The sequence below is a fragment of the Danio rerio genome, chromosome 7 (assembly GCF_052040795.2).
Source record: "Danio rerio strain M-AB ecotype USA chromosome 7, GRCz13ab, whole genome shotgun sequence".
Taxonomy (NCBI): domain Eukaryota; kingdom Metazoa; phylum Chordata; class Actinopteri; order Cypriniformes; family Danionidae; genus Danio; species Danio rerio.
Genome location: NC_141027.1, coordinates 8,880,488 through 8,898,558, shown reverse-complemented (window position 1 = coordinate 8,898,558; position 18,071 = coordinate 8,880,488). Strand labels below are relative to the sequence as shown.

The 18,071-nt window shown below is 36.9% G+C and overlaps 2 protein-coding genes across 5 annotated transcripts in view; one reads left to right on the top strand and one right to left on the bottom strand.

Moving 5' to 3' along the window:
- The window catches only part of helz2c (helicase with zinc finger 2c), a 284,230-nt gene that overhangs the window by 70,995 nt on the left and 195,164 nt on the right, over positions 1–18,071 (bottom strand).
- adisspb (adipose secreted signaling protein b) overlaps positions 1–18,071 on the top strand; it is a 73,993-nt gene that overhangs the window by 8,283 nt on the left and 47,639 nt on the right. The window contains 1 exon segment of the mRNA NM_001436955.1: positions 3,648–3,746. Coding sequence (NP_001423884.1) covers positions 3,728–3,746 — 19 coding nt within the window. The 5' untranslated portion in view covers positions 3,648–3,727.

The window sequence follows — 18,071 nt, the reverse complement described above, 5'->3', positions numbered from 1 at the left end:
AGCAACAAGTTACTGACTTTTATTAAATAGTGAAATAATCGCAGTAAAAGCAACAAGTTACTGACTTTTATTAAATAGTGAAATAATCGCAGTAAAAGCAACAAGTTACTGACTTTTATTAAATAGTGAAATAATCGCTGTAAAAGCAACAAGTTACTGACTTTTATTAAATAGTCAAATAATCGCAGTAAAAGCAACAAGTTAATGACTTTTATTAAATAGTGAAATAATCGCTGTAAAAGCAACAAGTTACTGACTTTTATTAAATAGTGAAATAATCGCTGTAAAAGCAACAAGTTACTGACTTTTATTAAATAGTGAAATAATCGCTGTAAAAGCAACAAGTTAATGACTTTTATTAAATAGTGAAATAATCGCTGTAAAAGCAACAAGTTAATGACTTTTATTAAATAGTGAAATAATCGCTGTAAAAGCAACAAGTTAATTACTTTTATTAAATAGTGAAATAATCGCTGTAAAAGCAACAAGTTACTGACTTTTATTAAATAGTGAAATAATCGCTATAAAAGCAACAAGTTACTGACTTTTATTAAATAGTGAAATAATCGCTATAAAAGCAACAAGTTACTGACTTTTATTAAATAGTGAAATAATCGCTGTAAAAGCAACAAGTTACTGACTTTTATTAAATAGTCAAATAATCGCAGTAAAAGCAGGAAGTTTACAAAATGTTATTAAGTAAAATCAACTAATCATTTTTAAAACAAGTTTTACTAAATTTTATTAAGTAAACTATTTGCATTAAAGGCACTAAATTTACTCACTTTATCAAGTAAAGACAAATTTAATCACCTTAAATCCCAAAATTGACTGACTTTTAAGTAAAATCAACTAATCGCTTTAAAAGCAACACATTTACTCGCCTTTATTAAGTCAACCAGTCACTCATCTCAAGTGAAGTGAACATATTGCTGTAGAAACAATGGGCTTACTTGTTGTTTTAAGTAAAGTGAACTAATTGCTTTAAAAGCAACAAGCTTACTCATGTTTTTAAAAGCCAACATTGTTTACAGTGTGCATAAAAGCTGTTGCATTCTGTGAACACACATTATTCCATTTGATGCACAAAAAGAATTATTAGTTCACAATCAGGTAAAAGGCGAACGTTGTTTATTCTGAAAGCTGCATTGAGAATTCATTGACCGAGACGCTCGGCCTCCAGCGTTCTGCTCTGGATCCCGCATTGGTCCGGGAGTGTTTCATCTCAACTGAAAGATGTTACTTTGAAATGGATTAAGAAGAATCCAAAGAACAACTCTGTGAAGCTTTAATCCAGCTCTCATTTTTCCCTTCATAATTCGCTGCTCTACAGGAGACTGTCCGGATGCATTATGGTCAGTTCAGCTGGCCGAGTTCACTGTGTGTCGCTGCAACATGCGGCACATTTAACAAACACAATGCAAGCCTCTTAACTGTGTTAAAAGTCTATGATATTTATTCTCGTGTAGTTGAAGACAGAATTATAAGCCCTTCTGTGATATTTTTAACTCATCAAATTATTTAACTCATTTCTAAAAACTGATTTCTTTTGTCTTTGTCACGATGACCGAACATGATACTTAACTAATTATTTAGCAAGATGCTAGTATTTAGCTTAAAGTGATGTTTAAAGGCTTAACTAGGTTATTTAGGCAAGTTAGGGTAATTAGGCAAATCATTGTACAACAGTGCTTTGTTCTATAGACGTTAAATAAAGAAAATTATTAAGGGAGCTAATAGTTTTTGTTTAGTTTTAGGAGTTATAAGTAGGCCCACACGGAATCTGCATGCACATTTCCGCAATTTTTTTTTTTTTTTAGCTCATCATTGAATCTATTTATTTACTTGTGTAAATTTATATTTATTCAGTTTTTAAATTAATTACAATTTTTGACTAATATGCCAATGTTTCATATGATTTATTTACAATACAGATTGTAAAGTAATGTTTTCTGCCTTTTTAGTAGAGATATATTATATGAGAAACTTGCATTGTTTACCGAATTAGTTGATCTAATTGGATTAGCATTGTAAAAGTTAAAAAGGTATTATTATTATTTCATATATTAATTGATAAAGAAATGTGAAAAAATATGCATTATATAATTAGATCAAAATAAGAATCTGTCAAAGTTTTAAATTAAAAAACTGTAGCTTATTGTCATTTATTAAGCAAATAACAAACTGGCCAGCACATTCAACTGTCCTTAGACACAATTTGGCCCTTTGAATATAAAAAATTCTAACAATAATAATAATAATAATGTAGAACTTCACAATTTTTCTAAGTGCATTTAGATAATTCATGGCTGGTTAAAATAGTATTCAGATTAATTTCAATATGGTCCACTTTTGGTGTTTTGCTCATTTTTAGTTTCAAGAATAAGACTTGGAATAATAACAAGATAAAAGACACCTGTAAAATGTTTCTCTGTTTAAAAACAATGCAGTAGTGAAAGAAGACTTATGTCAGATTGTAAAATGAATATTCATTCATTTATTCATTTGATTATTTTCCATCAGCTTAGTTTCTATTTCAGAGGTCACCACAGCGGAATGAGCCACCAACTATTCCAGCATACTGTATGTTTTAAGGCTGATTTATACTTCTGCGTCAAGCGCACACGCATGCTATGGCGCAGCCTACGCGTTGACGCATAGCCCTACGTTGTGGGCATCGGCGTCGCTGATGTGCACCTCTCAAAAAATTTAACTAGTCAAAGTCAAGTCAAAGTCAAAGTCAGCTTTATTGTCAATTCAGCCACATGTACAAGACATACAGAGAATCGAAATTGCGTTACTCTCAGACCCAAGGTGCTTAACATTAATATAAAATATATATATATAAAAAATAGAGTTTAAGAAAAAAAAAAAAGAAAGAAAATTTACAGTATATACATTGCACATAAATGTGGTCTAAAAAATATACATATGTAATAAAAATTGTCTTAAGGACAGATAAACGTGACGTTGACACACAATAACACTGCGACGTACAAGACGAAGAACACAAAAACACCGTTTTGTCGGGAGAGAGAGAAACCGCAGCGTGTGCACGCGCCGCCATCTTGGAGTAGAGACTACTTGCGCTACGCAACGATGCGTAGCGCAAGCTCTGTGATTGGTCGGCTTGGTAGCGCTGACGAGTCTGGGCGGGGCTGATAGCTGCGTAAGCCAGATGGAGCGAAGAAACTCGACACAGAGGAACATTAAAACCTCACTGCCAACTAGCGTTTCGAAAGTGATAATGCAGACCCACAGTGACAGCGCGCAGAAGTATAAATGCACAGCTACGCGTGGGAAACACCCATACACACACACACACTCTCTCTCTCTCACACACACACACACACACACACACACACACGCACGCACACACACACTACGGACAAATGAGTTCATTCAATTAACCTATAGCACACGTGTTTGAACTGTGGGGGAAAACCGGAGCACCGGTTCCAAGATGGTGCGGTGAATGTCTTGCTTGCTCTGCTAAACATCACTTGAGAAATATTTGAAAAAGAACATTTCACAAGAGGGTTAATCATCTTGTTTGCTGTATCATGGCTCTGTGTGCTTCTCAAAGTTCAGCTTCTGCTTATTGATTCCTCTTTTGTGTTGTTTTCCCTTCATTCTGTCTCTCTCAGGGTTGTTTTGAGGTCAGATGGGATCTACCATGAGTCCGTAACAGACGCTTTTCCTCCGTTTGCTCCTGATTGATGCCAGAATGGCCACGGCTAAGAAAGGTACAATCTCTCTCCTTTCCACACTCACGAATGAGCTTCAATTTTGAAATTATTTTGTCAGATTGACCAGAATTTAGATACGATTCAATGCATCTTCATTTCTATAGCACTTTTACAATGTAGATTGTGTCAAAACAGCTTAACATAGAAGTTCTAGTAAATTAAAGCAGTCTCAGTCCAGTTGAAGCTCAGTTCAGTGTGGTTTAATTTTCACTGCGGAAAGTCCAAACACTGAAGAGCAAATCCATCGATGTGCAGGAGGAACAAACCTCACCAATTGACAAAAGTGAAGGAAAAAAACTGATGACTTTTTACTTTTTCAGTATAGAATCTGGCTTCCTCTGTCATTTCTTACATGCAGACTATTGCAGATTTCAGAAATCAACACTATAATTGATTATTAGCTGTGTTGGTAACACTTTACAATGAAGTCGATGTCAGTTAATGTTAAGTGATGCATTTACTAACATGCACAAACAATAAATAGTACATTTATTACAGTATTTGTACATATTTGTTAACGTTTATGATAGGGATGCTCAAAATAATTGATTAACCATTAACCGAAAGGGTGCGTTTGTAACCGATTAATGGTATCAGTTAAACGATTAAAAATATTATTTTGTATTATTTTTAGTTGGGCTGCATAAGGGGCCGATTGGATGCGCTCTGTGTTAAGAGGGGCATCTTTTGAATGGTTTACTAAAAGCCAATAAAGTTGTTTGTTAATTCATGCTAACTCACAGTGCATTGGCTAATGTAACAAGCATGAGTTACGATTTTAATAAGGCATTAGTAAATGCTGAACTGGGATTAATAAATGCTGTTGTAAGGCTTGAAGCTTACGCTGCTATTCTGAACCAATAATCGTAAACCGAGAGCAGTTAAAGGATGGCGTGTTTAAATCAATTATTTATCTGACTCCGTTGTAATTTCTGACTCCGTTAAAGTTGTTATCGTCAATTATAAAGAGAAAGAATCTAAACGCCTTAAAGCCAGTGGTGTAAAGTAACACATAATACGCAAATTACTGTAATCGAGTAGTTTTTCTCAGGAATTGTGATTTACTGAGTCATTTTAAAAATATGTACTTTTACTTTCCCTTGAGTACATTTTTTTATGTTGTATTGGTACTTTTACTCCAATACTTTCCTTCAACCTGCAGTCACTACTTTTATTTTTTCATTCATTCATTTTCTTGTTGGCTTAGTCCCTTTATTAACGCAGGGAGAACATGCAAACTCCACACAGAAACGCCAACTGAGCTGAGGATCGAACCAGCGACCTTCTTGCTGGGAGGCGAACGTGCTACCCACTGCGGCACTGCGTCGCCCTTTATTTTTTCAATCAAATCTAATCAAATCACACATAGAAGGCAAATCACATCATAACAAACTACCTCAAGACATGGGCGATTACTATTGCACAAAACCGTTTGGAAGCACTAAGTGTCCAAGAAGATGTCCAAAACCTTTACAATCATTGACCCAGAGCCTGTTTAGATGCATGTGACTGATGAGAAAATGTCGGATGTTTACTGTATGAAGGCCGAAATGGCCTTAAACAGCCAGCAGGTACAAGACGCCAACACAATGTCAGGTTGACGTTGTAGCCTAATGTCGTGGGGATGTTGCATTTTGTTTGTAAATTAAATTCAGTTAGACGTCAAAACTCGACGTCAGGCCAACGTCAAACGCCCAACCTAAAATCAACCAACGTCTACTATGGTTACCGCTTGACGACAATCAGACATTGGATTTTGGTTGCTGTAGCTGATGAATAAATGTTAGTGTTTGACGTCAATATGATGTTGGTTTAACGTTGGATTTTGGTCACTTTCTAACAACTTAAAATCAACCAAATAACATTAGTATTGGACATCAAATAACGTAGTCCTCAGAAGCTGGTTAGACATTGAATTTTGGTCACCTGACATCACAACCTAAATCTAACCTAATATTCAAACCTCTTATGACGTTGCGTGTCTGCTGGGCAATAACTAAATGCACTACAGAATGTTACGTTTACACACACATGCACAAATTATACTCCCTACTCACTACTTTTGAAAGGGCTACTTTTTACTCATCATAGATATATACACTAGATATCGCATAGGGACCCTGAGCATGCGTCAATAGCGCCGCCACATTGGTACAGTGCTCCCAGGACAAATGTCATTCAACCGCACTTTTGAAGACAGTGTTATTACGTGAAGATGCGGGACTTTAGCGCTGTCTACTGGTGTAGTAACGAGCAAACAAAGAAAACAAAGCACAAAGGCAGAACGTTTCATAGGTAATATAAAGTTTTTTTTTTTCTGTTTTTGTATGTTCTGAACATTTGTGCTAATCAGGTAACGTTATTGATGATAACAGTCACTTACTGCATTCACCATACGGCAAAGCAGCTCCAACTCGCACTAAACACTCGGCTTATGCTAGTTTTGTTGAATAAAATCAGCAAACAATGCAAAAGAAAAATGACAACGAGATGCTGCACTGCCAGAAACTTTTATTATTGTCGGCTAACGTTTGTGAAAGAGTAGTTCGGGGGATTCATTCACAAACGAATCGCTCCCTCCGTCAGTATGAGAAGTGAAAGCAGGAGAGGAGGATGTCTTTCAGGACATGATTAGATCAAATTTAACAGGGAGGGTGAATAGTACATTTCTGTACACACAAACACAAGCTTTTTGTCAGGAATGCCCGTGCGATCGCTGATCCATCAATGTAAAAAAGTGATGTAAAATTATTATTTTCGTAATTAGAAAAAAAAAATTACATACTAACATCCAGGAAAACTCCCGATCATAGATGTATGTGTATATGTGAATATCTCTGGCTTTGGATGGCCACAGTCACTGTACCTTGGTCCCGCTTTCATTTCAAAGGAGCGCTGCCCTGTAGCAAGATGGCGGCGCTATTGACGCATTCCGTCCAATAGACAACAATAGGCCAGGCGACATCTAATGTTTATATATATGTTTGTTTACTCATACTTTGAGTAATATTTACAACAGATACTTTTACTCCAATTGCACGACATTTTTAGGCAAGTAATGGTATTTTTACTTGAGTATGATTTTTCAGTACTTTTTTTACCACTGCTTGAAGCAGGCAAAGTTGTTTTTTAAGTTACTTGTTTAATTACACAGACAGAAGAATGAAACAAACTAACATGCAGTATAGAGAAATCTAGCTGTAACAAATGCACCGCTGAGCAATAAAGACAGTGAAACTGCACCGGGAGACCCAGAGCAAAAGCCATTAGCCGCGTTTCCACTATCGCGCCTAAAGCGAGCGAGCCAGGGCGAGCCAAGGCCAGTGGTGTTTCCACTGTCACTTCCGGGGCCTGATCGGGCCAAAGCGGGGCTTTCTTGGGGCCAGCGGCCGGCCTTTTTCGGCCCGCCGAATACCTTGGGCCAAGGAGGGCCAGCTGGGGCTTCGGGGCGGAGTGAAAGGAGAGGCGGGCAGTTTTCTGATCGCACATGAGTACATGCGCCAAACAAATAAAGAAATAAGGGAAAGAAAACATCTAGCCTTAGTCTGGGGTCTTTTTGCGTATGATCACCCTTATGTTTCGCTTTTAAATGTAAGGCTGCTGCATAAAATAATAAAGTAGTTTTAATTTATAGTGACGTTCTTTGCTGCGTCCTCCTTTATGTTTCAATACGCATAATAATCTTTACACCATATTAAAAACATAGCAGACAGTAAAGGTTTTCGAGAGTTTTTGTCAAGTTTAAAAGGTGTGTTTGTGCGCGTTTAGATGCCTGTATGTGTGTGTGAGACCGGGCTAAAGCGCTCCTTCACAGCTCCGTTATGCCGCGAGTGGCTTTTTTCTTTATTTATTTTGGAGATAATACACAATAAAAACAAAACAGAAGGACATAAAACTTAACAAAATACGTGCCCACTTTCGTAGACTTTAAACAATATAGTTTCATATCCTGATAAAATAGCCTAAGCTTTAATGAAATATAATTTAAAGAATTACAAATATCGAATAAATATAAAATCACATTAAATAAATAAACCAATATAAAATAAACAAAAGCTAGCTATATAGGTAGCCTATATACAACACATAAATCGAACCGTTTTAAAGCCACATATAGCCTATAACTTTCATTTTACAAAGACCTGTCTGAAAAAAAAAGATTTTCGATATTTTATAAAAACAATTAACACCGGAGAAGGTTTGAAATATTATTTATAAAGTATTTGGATACGATGATATTAATCAAATCGCGCAAACAGAGCATTATTTGGGTGAGTGAAAGCAGAATCTCCTATACCTTTTTTTTCTGTCACCCAGTCCTGCGCAGCGCTCGCTGCTTTAAACGCATATGGGGGAAAGTCCAAACACAAAATGGGTTCTATATAGGCCTACTCAAACAACTGTTTATGTTTTTATATGACGTGGTTAAATTTATAAATGAACTTTAAATGAAGAGCTTTAGTAAATAGCTGCCGAGCGCAAAAATATGGCTATATTTTATAAGGCTACTCGATCTTATGCTGAAACACTTAACACGACTTCTATCAAAACGAGGATGTTATAAAATACATGCAAAATCGAGTTATAAAGGAGAATTTCTGTGGCTTTATATTATGGATGTGTGCGCTCTCTGTGATGGGTCCCTGCGTTCGGCGATAGCAGTCGATGAACAATGCCAGTTGGTCGGCGAGTAAACAAATGTAATGAATGGAAATACACAGGTCTGTGCGTGTAGACATTTCATGTACTGCTGTACAGTAACGTGTCATTTGTTTGTTTCGGTTGTCTTCATTTTAATGGTTTCGTTTCGTGATGATTATATGGTGTGCTTTATCTGAAGTGGGCGGGTTGTGTGACGTTTGATTCGGGGACGTTCTGTGGGCGGTGTTTGCGTGACGCGCTGTGAGCTATTAGCCCGTCAGTGGAAACGCGACATGATTTCGGCCTCATTTCTCAACCTCCCGGGCTATTGGCCCGGCCCGGCCCGATTAAAGCCCTGGCTCGCACTGGCCCGATAGTGGAAATGCGGCTATTCTCCACCCATCAACAGTTACCTTTCCTTCCTATATCCTGAGTAAAGCATTGTCAAACATGAGTGAAATACCTCCCCCCCCCTCAAAACCAGCTGAACATGAAACCAAAGCTGTAGAGATAAAGTGGGGGGAGATGTTCATTAACATACTCTCCTCAGGCCATGACTCAACAATAGTAAATAGATTGTATATTGAAATACATCAAAGTCTCTGTTGATTTCATCACTACATTGCTGAAGTCATAAACTTTCAAGTAACACCAAACGGGGTAAAGTTATATGAAGGAAGATTACGAGTAGATGAATTGTGGATGGTGAAAGCACATGGATACTGTGAGCAAATGGTAGAGATGTGTATTGGAGCTGTGAGGAACTCAACCAGGAGGACTCCTCCTTTGACTGGAATGTCCCAGTAGTCCTTCATTAGCATAGAAGAAATAGTTTATAGTATTTCCTGAGCGTATCCATGTATTGCTCATTATTAGCTCATGTTAGTAAATACATTAACTTTTAATATAGTTTATATACACTTAGTATATTTTCTATTTTGTTTGCTTAACACTAGAACCACCGGAGGTTACTGTATACCTAAAATAGCCAGTGCGGGTAAATTTTACCCAGAACAAGTTTTGTTAAGAAATTGCTAAAAAACAAACACACTATTTCACTGTTTTTCACCATTTTTAACAAAAAGTGTTCAGACTCATGAAATTATTATTTCAGGATACCAAGATTATTTTAGGAGTAGGTTATAAGTAGGTTAAAATATCTAAATTTGAGCCATCATACTCTGATGCATAACTTATTTTTCCAGACTCTCCATCATTCATTGCATTTTGTGTTTTCAATAGCTCTACAAATCGGCTTCTTTTAGTCATTCGGTGAGCTAAATTGAAAACGTATTTGGTGAATAATTTCAAACATAAGCAGTGTGTAAATACAAGCATTTTTTATAGTGGGTAAATTTGACCCATGCTGGCACTTATAGAAATAAATGTTCCTCTTTTTAATCTATTTTTATCTAAACAATTTTTAATATCTGGGAATTGTAAATAAGTCCATGTTAGTAAAAGTCAAAGACTGAGAGGCGTAAATGTTTTTTTTGAAGGTTTGTTATGTACATTTGAATAACAGTGATGGGTAAGGTTGACCTCATGGTGGTTCTAGTGTTAAAAATACAACATTGTTCAACACTAGGAAGGTTAGAAAGTTTTTTTTTCCCCAAAATAAATGAATGTACTAAAAATATAACGACAACACTGTAAACCCAGCAGTCAACTTTATCAAATGAAATGAGTGCAGTTAACTCAAAATTCACTGAAAGTTAATTCTACTCATTTAAAAAAAGTTTTAAACTCTGTGTTAAAGGTAATGAGTTAATTAAAAACCTCATTATTTCAACTTAAATGATTAAGTTCACAGTACTCGTATAGATTAGTTTTTAACTCAAATGGTTTGTTGCTAATCGGTTTTCTCAGATGGTTTGAGTTACCTTAACTAATTGGGTTTTATAGTGAGGTCATGGCAATAAATGTGTTTTTTTATGTTACTTTAAATTATTTTAATAAGTTAATCAACTATTTATTTTAGTTTTACAAAATTTAACCTAATATCCAAGTCAGTTCCATTGAGATGCAAGTTAAAATCAATACACTGTAAACCCCAAAAAGTTAAGGTAACTCAAACTATTTGAGGAAACTGATTGCAACAAACCATTTGAATTCAAAAACTAATCCTAATGAGTACTGTGAACTTAATCCATTTGAGTAAATGAAGCCATTTGAGCACAGTAAAACCTGATAAATGAAGAGAACTCAAACCAACTGAGTACTGTAAAACCCAATAAGTTAAGGCAACTCAAACCGTTTGATGAAACCAATTGCAACAAACCATTTGAGTTAAAAAAATTAATCTATATGAGTGCTGTGAACTTACAGCATTTAAGTTGAAGTAATGAGGCATTTAATTAATTATTAAATTAAATTAACTTAAATTGAGTAGAATTAACTTTCAGTAAATTAGTTAATATAAAATAGTTAACTAAACTAATTTCGTTTGATAAAGTTGGGTTTTACAGTGTAGAAATTTTTAAAAAATAAGGCAGAAAGTATTTTTTACAGTGAAGGATGGAGTAAAATGATGAGAAGTGAGAATAAAGACTTTTATATTGTAACAAAAAATCATATTTTGTATGAATACTGTCCTGTTAAACTTTCTAATCAATAGAGATGTTATGTTTTCAATATAATAATCATATTAAAGGGATTTCAGAATCTGACACCAAAGCCTGGAAATAATGTAAGCTTTGCATCACAGGAAAGCAGAAATATTATTTAATTATTATTACTTATTGTGGGTTTTTGAAAGCGAGCTTCCATTCAGTGTGCAACCTCCAGCTGAGCTTTAAATCTGAAAGAGCACCTCGTTTAAAAATATCGATTTTTATCCTCCTCCTTCCCTAATCTCAACCGTCAGTTTTTAAAAAAGTAATCAAAAGCAAATTATTTATCTGTTTGGCTTTTGTCTTGCCAGCTTTCTGAAACTGTTTGTATAACAACAATAAACAAATTATTTGGTCCGCTTTTGGTGCGCACTCGAGTACGATTGCTGCATTCTTCCCTGCCCAAACGATCCGCACCAAAAGGGAAAACGAACTCTAGTGCAATTAAACCGAACTAAATAAGGCAGGTGGGATTTAAAATGGTTGCCTTGTTTTCTCTAGCTTGCAAAATATGCATTTAATTGTGTTTTTTTGTTATTGTAATCATTCCACGTGGCTTGTAGTTTATCCGGTTAACTCTTTATAGTCACATATCGCGTCTCAAGCCATGTTAAAAACGTCAAAAAAAATAAAAAATGGTCACAGCTTCCGGTTCACGCAGACTTTAAATGCCAATAAAAAAAGAGAAAAAAACTTTCTTCAAATGTTAAAACTGTTCTTTTAAATTGTATTCATATTTAACAATATGATCTCACAGTATATTTGATTTAAAAATAAAAAAGTAGCGCAGTATGTAGTGCTGTCGCCTCACAGCAAGAAGGTCACTGGGTCGCTGGTTCAAGCCTCGGGTGGGTCAGTTCAGTTGGCATTTCTGTGTGGAGTTTGCATGTTCTCCCTGCCTTCGCATGGGTTTCCTCCAAGTGCTCCGGTTTCCTCCACAGTCCAAAGACATGCGGTGAATTGGGTAGGCTAAATTGTAGTGTATGAGTGTGTGTGTGTGTGTGTGTGTGAAATGGGTTGCCGCTGGAAGGGCATCTGCTGCGTAAAAACGTGCTGGATAAGTTGGCGGTTCATTCCACTGTGGCGAACCCGGATTAATAAAAGGACTAAGCCGAAAAAAAATGAATGAATGAATAAATGAATTTACAAATGCAGTCTTGTTCCTGATGCTTTTAAAAACAATAAAAACAAATCTCCAAACATATAAGCTTCAGTATTAAGAAGCCTTTTTGGAAGGAAATCTGGCAACTGAAATGTGTTTTCTCCACAATAATCCCACCATGCTGACTTTTAAACGGCTTTTTGAGAAAAATGTCAATCTGCTTATGGCGAGTTATTCGACAACCTGCTGATTTTTCACTCTGAGGAATGAGACCTCGAGAGAGATTTTAATAAAGCTAAAACAATAATGAATTCTTGCTCGGCTGGTGGTGACTCAGCAGTTGCAGAACATGTGGGCTGTTTCTTATTATCAGGAAATGTGTGAGGAGAGCTTGCGTCTGTTTTCACAACTGTGCATCAAGCTTTTTCAGAGCCGATGGGGAATTAAAAAAAAAAAAAACCCCAAAAGACACCGTCTGTCGGCTGCCTTTCCAGCATCTATTGTGGTAATCAGTCCCACTCTCTGTATTGTGTGGAGGCACAAAGATGGCCTCTGTTTAGTTTTTGTTGACGAATGTGATTAAAGTTTCATGCTGGATGAAGGTCTGCCGTCATGATCTGGGTTGCCAGATCATCTACATTTTTTTTCAGGACAGACATTCACCCAAAGTGTGACCTAGTCTGTTTGAGTGTTTTCATTGTGCATTAATTAAGTAGGGATGATGCATCCACAATTGGAAATTCTGTCATCATTTAGTCATTCTTCCAATCCTGTTTGAGTTTCTGTCTTTTGTTGAATCACATTTCAATTCTAACATTTTGGCTCTATATTGCACTTGAAATGAAACAAACAGGACTGTCAGCTTTAATGTGATGGTATTTACATCCAAATCAGGCGAACGAAGTGGGAATTACAACAGTTTGCACATGTGCCTCCCACTTGTTAAGGGACCAAATGTAATGGGACCAAAAAATAATCATAAATCAAGCTTTCACTTTTAACACTTGGCTGCAAATCCTTTGCAGTCAATTACATCCTGAAGTCTGAAACGCATAGACATCACCGAACGCTGGGTTTCATCCCTGGTGGTGCTCTGCCAGACCTCTACATCAACTGTCTTCCTGCTTGTTCTTGGGGCATTTTCCCTTCAGTTTTGTCTTCAGCAAGTGAAACGCAAGCTCAATCAGATTCAGGTCAGGTGATTGACTTGGCCATTGCATAACATTTCATTTCTTTCTCTTCACAAACTCTTTGGTTGCTTTTGCAGTATGCTTCGGGTCAGTGTCCATCTGCTCTGTGCAGCACCGTCCAATGAGTTTTAAGGCGTTTAGCTGAATATGAGTAGGTAATAATGCCTGAAACGCTTCAGAATTCATCCTGCTGCTTTTGTCGGTCAATCAATACATGCAAGAGAACCAGTTCCATTGACAGCCATACTTGCCCATGCCATGACACTACCACCATTATGCTTCTCTGCTTAGGAACATGAGCAGTTCCTTTCCCTCTCCACACTGTTTTCTTCCCATCACTCTGGTACAAGTTGATCTTGGTCTCATCTGCCCATATGATTTAGTTCCTTTTTTAGAACTCTTATCTGGCCTTCCTGTTTTTAAGACTCACCAATGGTTTACATCTTGTGGTGAAACTTTTGAGTCTTCTCTTGATTGTTGACTCCGACACACATACACCTCCCTCCTGGAGAGTGTTCTTGATCTGGCCTACTGTTGGCCGTCCGGGAAAGAATTCTTTGGTCGTCCACCACAGTTGCTTTCTGTGGTCTTCCGGGTCTTGGTGTTGGTGAACTCACTAGTGCGTTCTTTCATTTTAAGTTCACGCAGTTGTTCTGGGCACGCCTGATGTTTTTGCCATCTCTCTGATGGGTTTGTTTTGTTTTTTCAGCCTAATGATGGCTTACTTGACTGATAGTGACAGCTCTTTGGATGTCCTCTTTAGAGTTGACCGTAACAGATTCCAAATGCAAATAGCACACTTGAAATGACCTCTGCTCATTGTAATTAGGATAATGAGGGAGCAACGCACACCTGGGCATGGAACAGCTGAGAAGCCAATTGTCTCATTACTTTTGGTCCCTTAACAAGTGGGAGGCACATGTGCAAACTGTTGTAATTCCTACACCGTTCACCTGATTTAGATGTAAATACCCTCTAAATAAAGCTGACAGTCTGCAGTTAAAGGTTGTACCAAAGGTTGTCACATCCATCGTGTTGGTGTATAGACCCAAAACTGTTAGGCCTGACTGCATGTCAAAAGATGCACACTATTTTTAAAAATCTACAGAACAAACCACTTTTGTCCAATGGGTTGCCTAATTAATTTAACCGAGCTTGCCTAGTTAACCTAGTTAAGCCTTTAAATGACACTTTAGGCTAAATAATAGCTCTAATTTTAATAGCTAATAGATTTATCTTCAACTATATGTACATATTCCTCTTTTAAAAGCATTAGAATATAGAATATTAATAAAATGTGAAGTTTGCCGTGTGTAAATGGAGACATTTGTGCAAATGGCCTTTAGAAATATGTATTGTAATTGATAGAAAAAAACTAAAAAATTCAAAATTAATTAAGTGCAACAAAAGAAACGCAAAAATTATTTGTATTTTAGATGTTTTTGGGTGTTGAAAGCCACAAATCTGCAAATTGTGCATGGAAAAAGTGTTTTTACTTGCAGTGTTTCACCTTAAAACATGCACAAACTGACCCCAGAACAGCTTTTTAGTAAATGTTCCTATCCATCGGAGGGCTCTCAGGGGCCAGGTTTGTCGTTGTTGCCATGGTTACTGTGGGAAGTTTTAGATGAGCTTCATATAATGCTGCACCGGTGGGCATTCGATCATTCATTGAATAGAGAGGCTGTCGATCTCGGTTTCCTGCCAGACGTTTCTGTTTCAGTCACAATAAAGAACAGCTCCATTTATTTACAAATGAGTCCAGGGAGGTCTATAATACATGCTGAAGGTTATCTGTTATATGTCTATTCATCCCAGGAAATAAGAAAGAGGAATTGTTCATGGGCAGACAGGTTTTTGTGCTGTAAATGTGATGTAAACCTCGGCATTATATAGAGGTTCTGATGGACATTTCTCTGGAGCAGGACAACTAGAGGGCGGGGCTTGATTATTGTCCATGAGTAATTGATTGGACGATTGCGCTTTCTTATTGGTGGATCACATGTGATTGACAGATTGATCCCGCCCTCGTGCCAGCAAACACCAACCAGAATAAAGAGAGTTTTTGGTAAAATGGAGCTTAATTAAATGTAGTTCACTTGATTAAATATGATGAGGAGACATGCATTTTAAGATACCATAATAAAAAATAACCCCAAAAAACAACAACAATCGATATTGATCTCGAGTGACTTTAACATAATTATTTTTTTTTTCTTGATGTTTTATGATTGTATACCTTTTTTCTAGTTCGTTTCAACTATTTTGAGACACTTTAAACACAATTTATTAAATTTTATAATTATTATTAATATTTATTAAATTTGAATGGTATCATTACTGTAGTAATAATAATAATAATGAAAATAATAATAGAAGAAGAAGAAATGGTTATTCTTGTTATTACTATGGCCTTTTGTTAAAATAATGTTCTCAAAAAGCAGTTCACATTTCTAGAACTGCTAGATCGTGCAGATTCGCACTCTATAACATCAGAAAGATCTGACCCTTCTTATCTGAACATGCAGCTCAACTCCTTGTTCAAGCTCTTGTTCTCTCCAAACTGGATTACTGCAACTCTCTACTAGCGGGGCTTCCAGCTAACTCTATCAAGCCTCTTCAGCTGCTCCAGAACGCAGCAGCACGAGTGGTCTTCAATGAACCTAAAAAAGCACATGTCACTCCGCTGCTCATCCGTTTGCACTGGCTGCCAGTTGCTGCTCGCATCAAATTCAAAGCTCTGATGTTTGCCTACAAAGCGACTTCTGGCTTTGCTCCTTCTTATCTGCTCTCACTTCTGCAGATCTATGTGCCCTCCAGAAACTTGCGTTCTGTGAATGAACGTCGCCTCGTGGTTCCATCCCAAAGAGGGAAGAAATCACTTTCGCGAACTCTCACATTCAATCTGCCCAGTTGGTGGAATGAACTCCCTAACTGCATCAGAACAGCAGAGTCACTCACTGTTTTCAAGAAACGACTAAACTCAACTATTTACTCTCCACTTCACTTCCTAATCTGCAATTGCCTCTCTGAATATCACACTAACTGTAAAATAAAAAATAACCCAAAAATAAAAATAAAAAGTACTAATACTTTCCTTCTTAGACTTTACAGACCTGAAACTTGCCTACAGCACTTATTCATTGTTGCTCTTATAGTTGTGTAAGTTGCTTCCTTGTCCTCATTTGTAAGTCGCTTTGGATAAAAGCGTCTGCTAAATGACTAAATGTAAATGTAAAAAGCTCACTGATAAAATTTGAACTACAATATTTGTTATTTTATTTGATGTTACAGCTCAGCATAGTCTCCATAGCGAAAAGTGTTCACTATTTTTTTGTTGCGCTGTCAGATGATGTGTATTTTTGGGTGTTTATCAAGTATTTTGGCCTCAGGTGATTGGCTTAAAAACATGACCGACATAATGGACATGAGCAGGCTACTGTTTACAAGTTACAAAGTTAAGTACAAAATAGGGATAGCGCAATACACTGTATAATATTGAACCATTCGGTACCACCTCGGTTTTACATTAGAATTTTAAAAAATTGTGTTTTGCATTTAACCATTTATGCCTTGGAATGTAAATATTTGGGAAACGGTGTTATCTATAATGTTCTTGGTGTGCTGCATCCCAAAAAAAAAACATCTAACAGATATAGATCTATTGATGTTAATGTCTGATATTAATCAACCAACAAAAGATAAGGAAATCACTCGCGCTGCTCTTGACTGAATACCTATATAGCTCAGTAATGGTGAACCTTAAATTCATACAGTGAAGATTATATACAGTATGCAGTGTTCGATGATGTTTTTCAGTTTATGTATCTGAAACCCTTTCGTTTTTAGACCAGAACGCCTATGGGCGCACATATGAGCGCAAATGCATTTGCTATTTAAACAGCGTGGTGCAAAACGTCAAAACGACTCCAAGCTGAAACTAGCAAACAACAACTGAGTCGTGTCTTGTGCCACATTGCGCCGATTGTATGATAGGGCCCATAATGTTGCTAGAGTTAGTTTGTATGTATGGGTTATGTTTATTGCATCACCAAAAACGACTGAGGTCATGTTGGTGTGTTGTGTGAGAAGTCGATATATTGATTATTGTGACAGGCCTAGTAGAAACGAGACAAAGCAAAGTAGGAATATCATTTTTTTGCATTGTGATTATTCACTTTCTCTACCTAAATGCTGTTAGACTCCCCAAAAAATGTCAAACTGTATTTTTTCTGTCATAAATATTGCAATACGAGTGCAATATTGCAATATCAAATTTGATCAGTATCATGCAGCCCTATTTTTCCCATCCCTGCTCCAGTATTTGTGTCCAGATGCCCGTATGTTGGTCAATAGAGCTCTGCTTGGCAGGTTTATTCATCATGCATGAGAGTGTTTATATAGTGCTCCACATCGGCCAAACAGTTGGACTCTCATAACCTCTGTAATGAGGCCAATAATGTGGTCACTCCTGCCACAAATGTGCTCCTGTTGCAGCTTGCATTATGTTATGTGTCATTTTACCACCATGCCACATGATGACCTACAGCTGCAGGCAGACAGGCCCACCATTCACTCTGTGCATTCATCTCATACTTCCCAAGACACATGTATGCTATGTCAGCAAATGCTTTACCGGAAGAAAAATCTGATCTATTAAATCATAGTACACTCACTGGCCACTTTATTAGGTACACCTTACTAGTACCGGGTTGGACCCCCTTTTGCCCTCAGAACTGCCTTAATCCTTTGTGGCATAGATTCAACAAGATGCTGA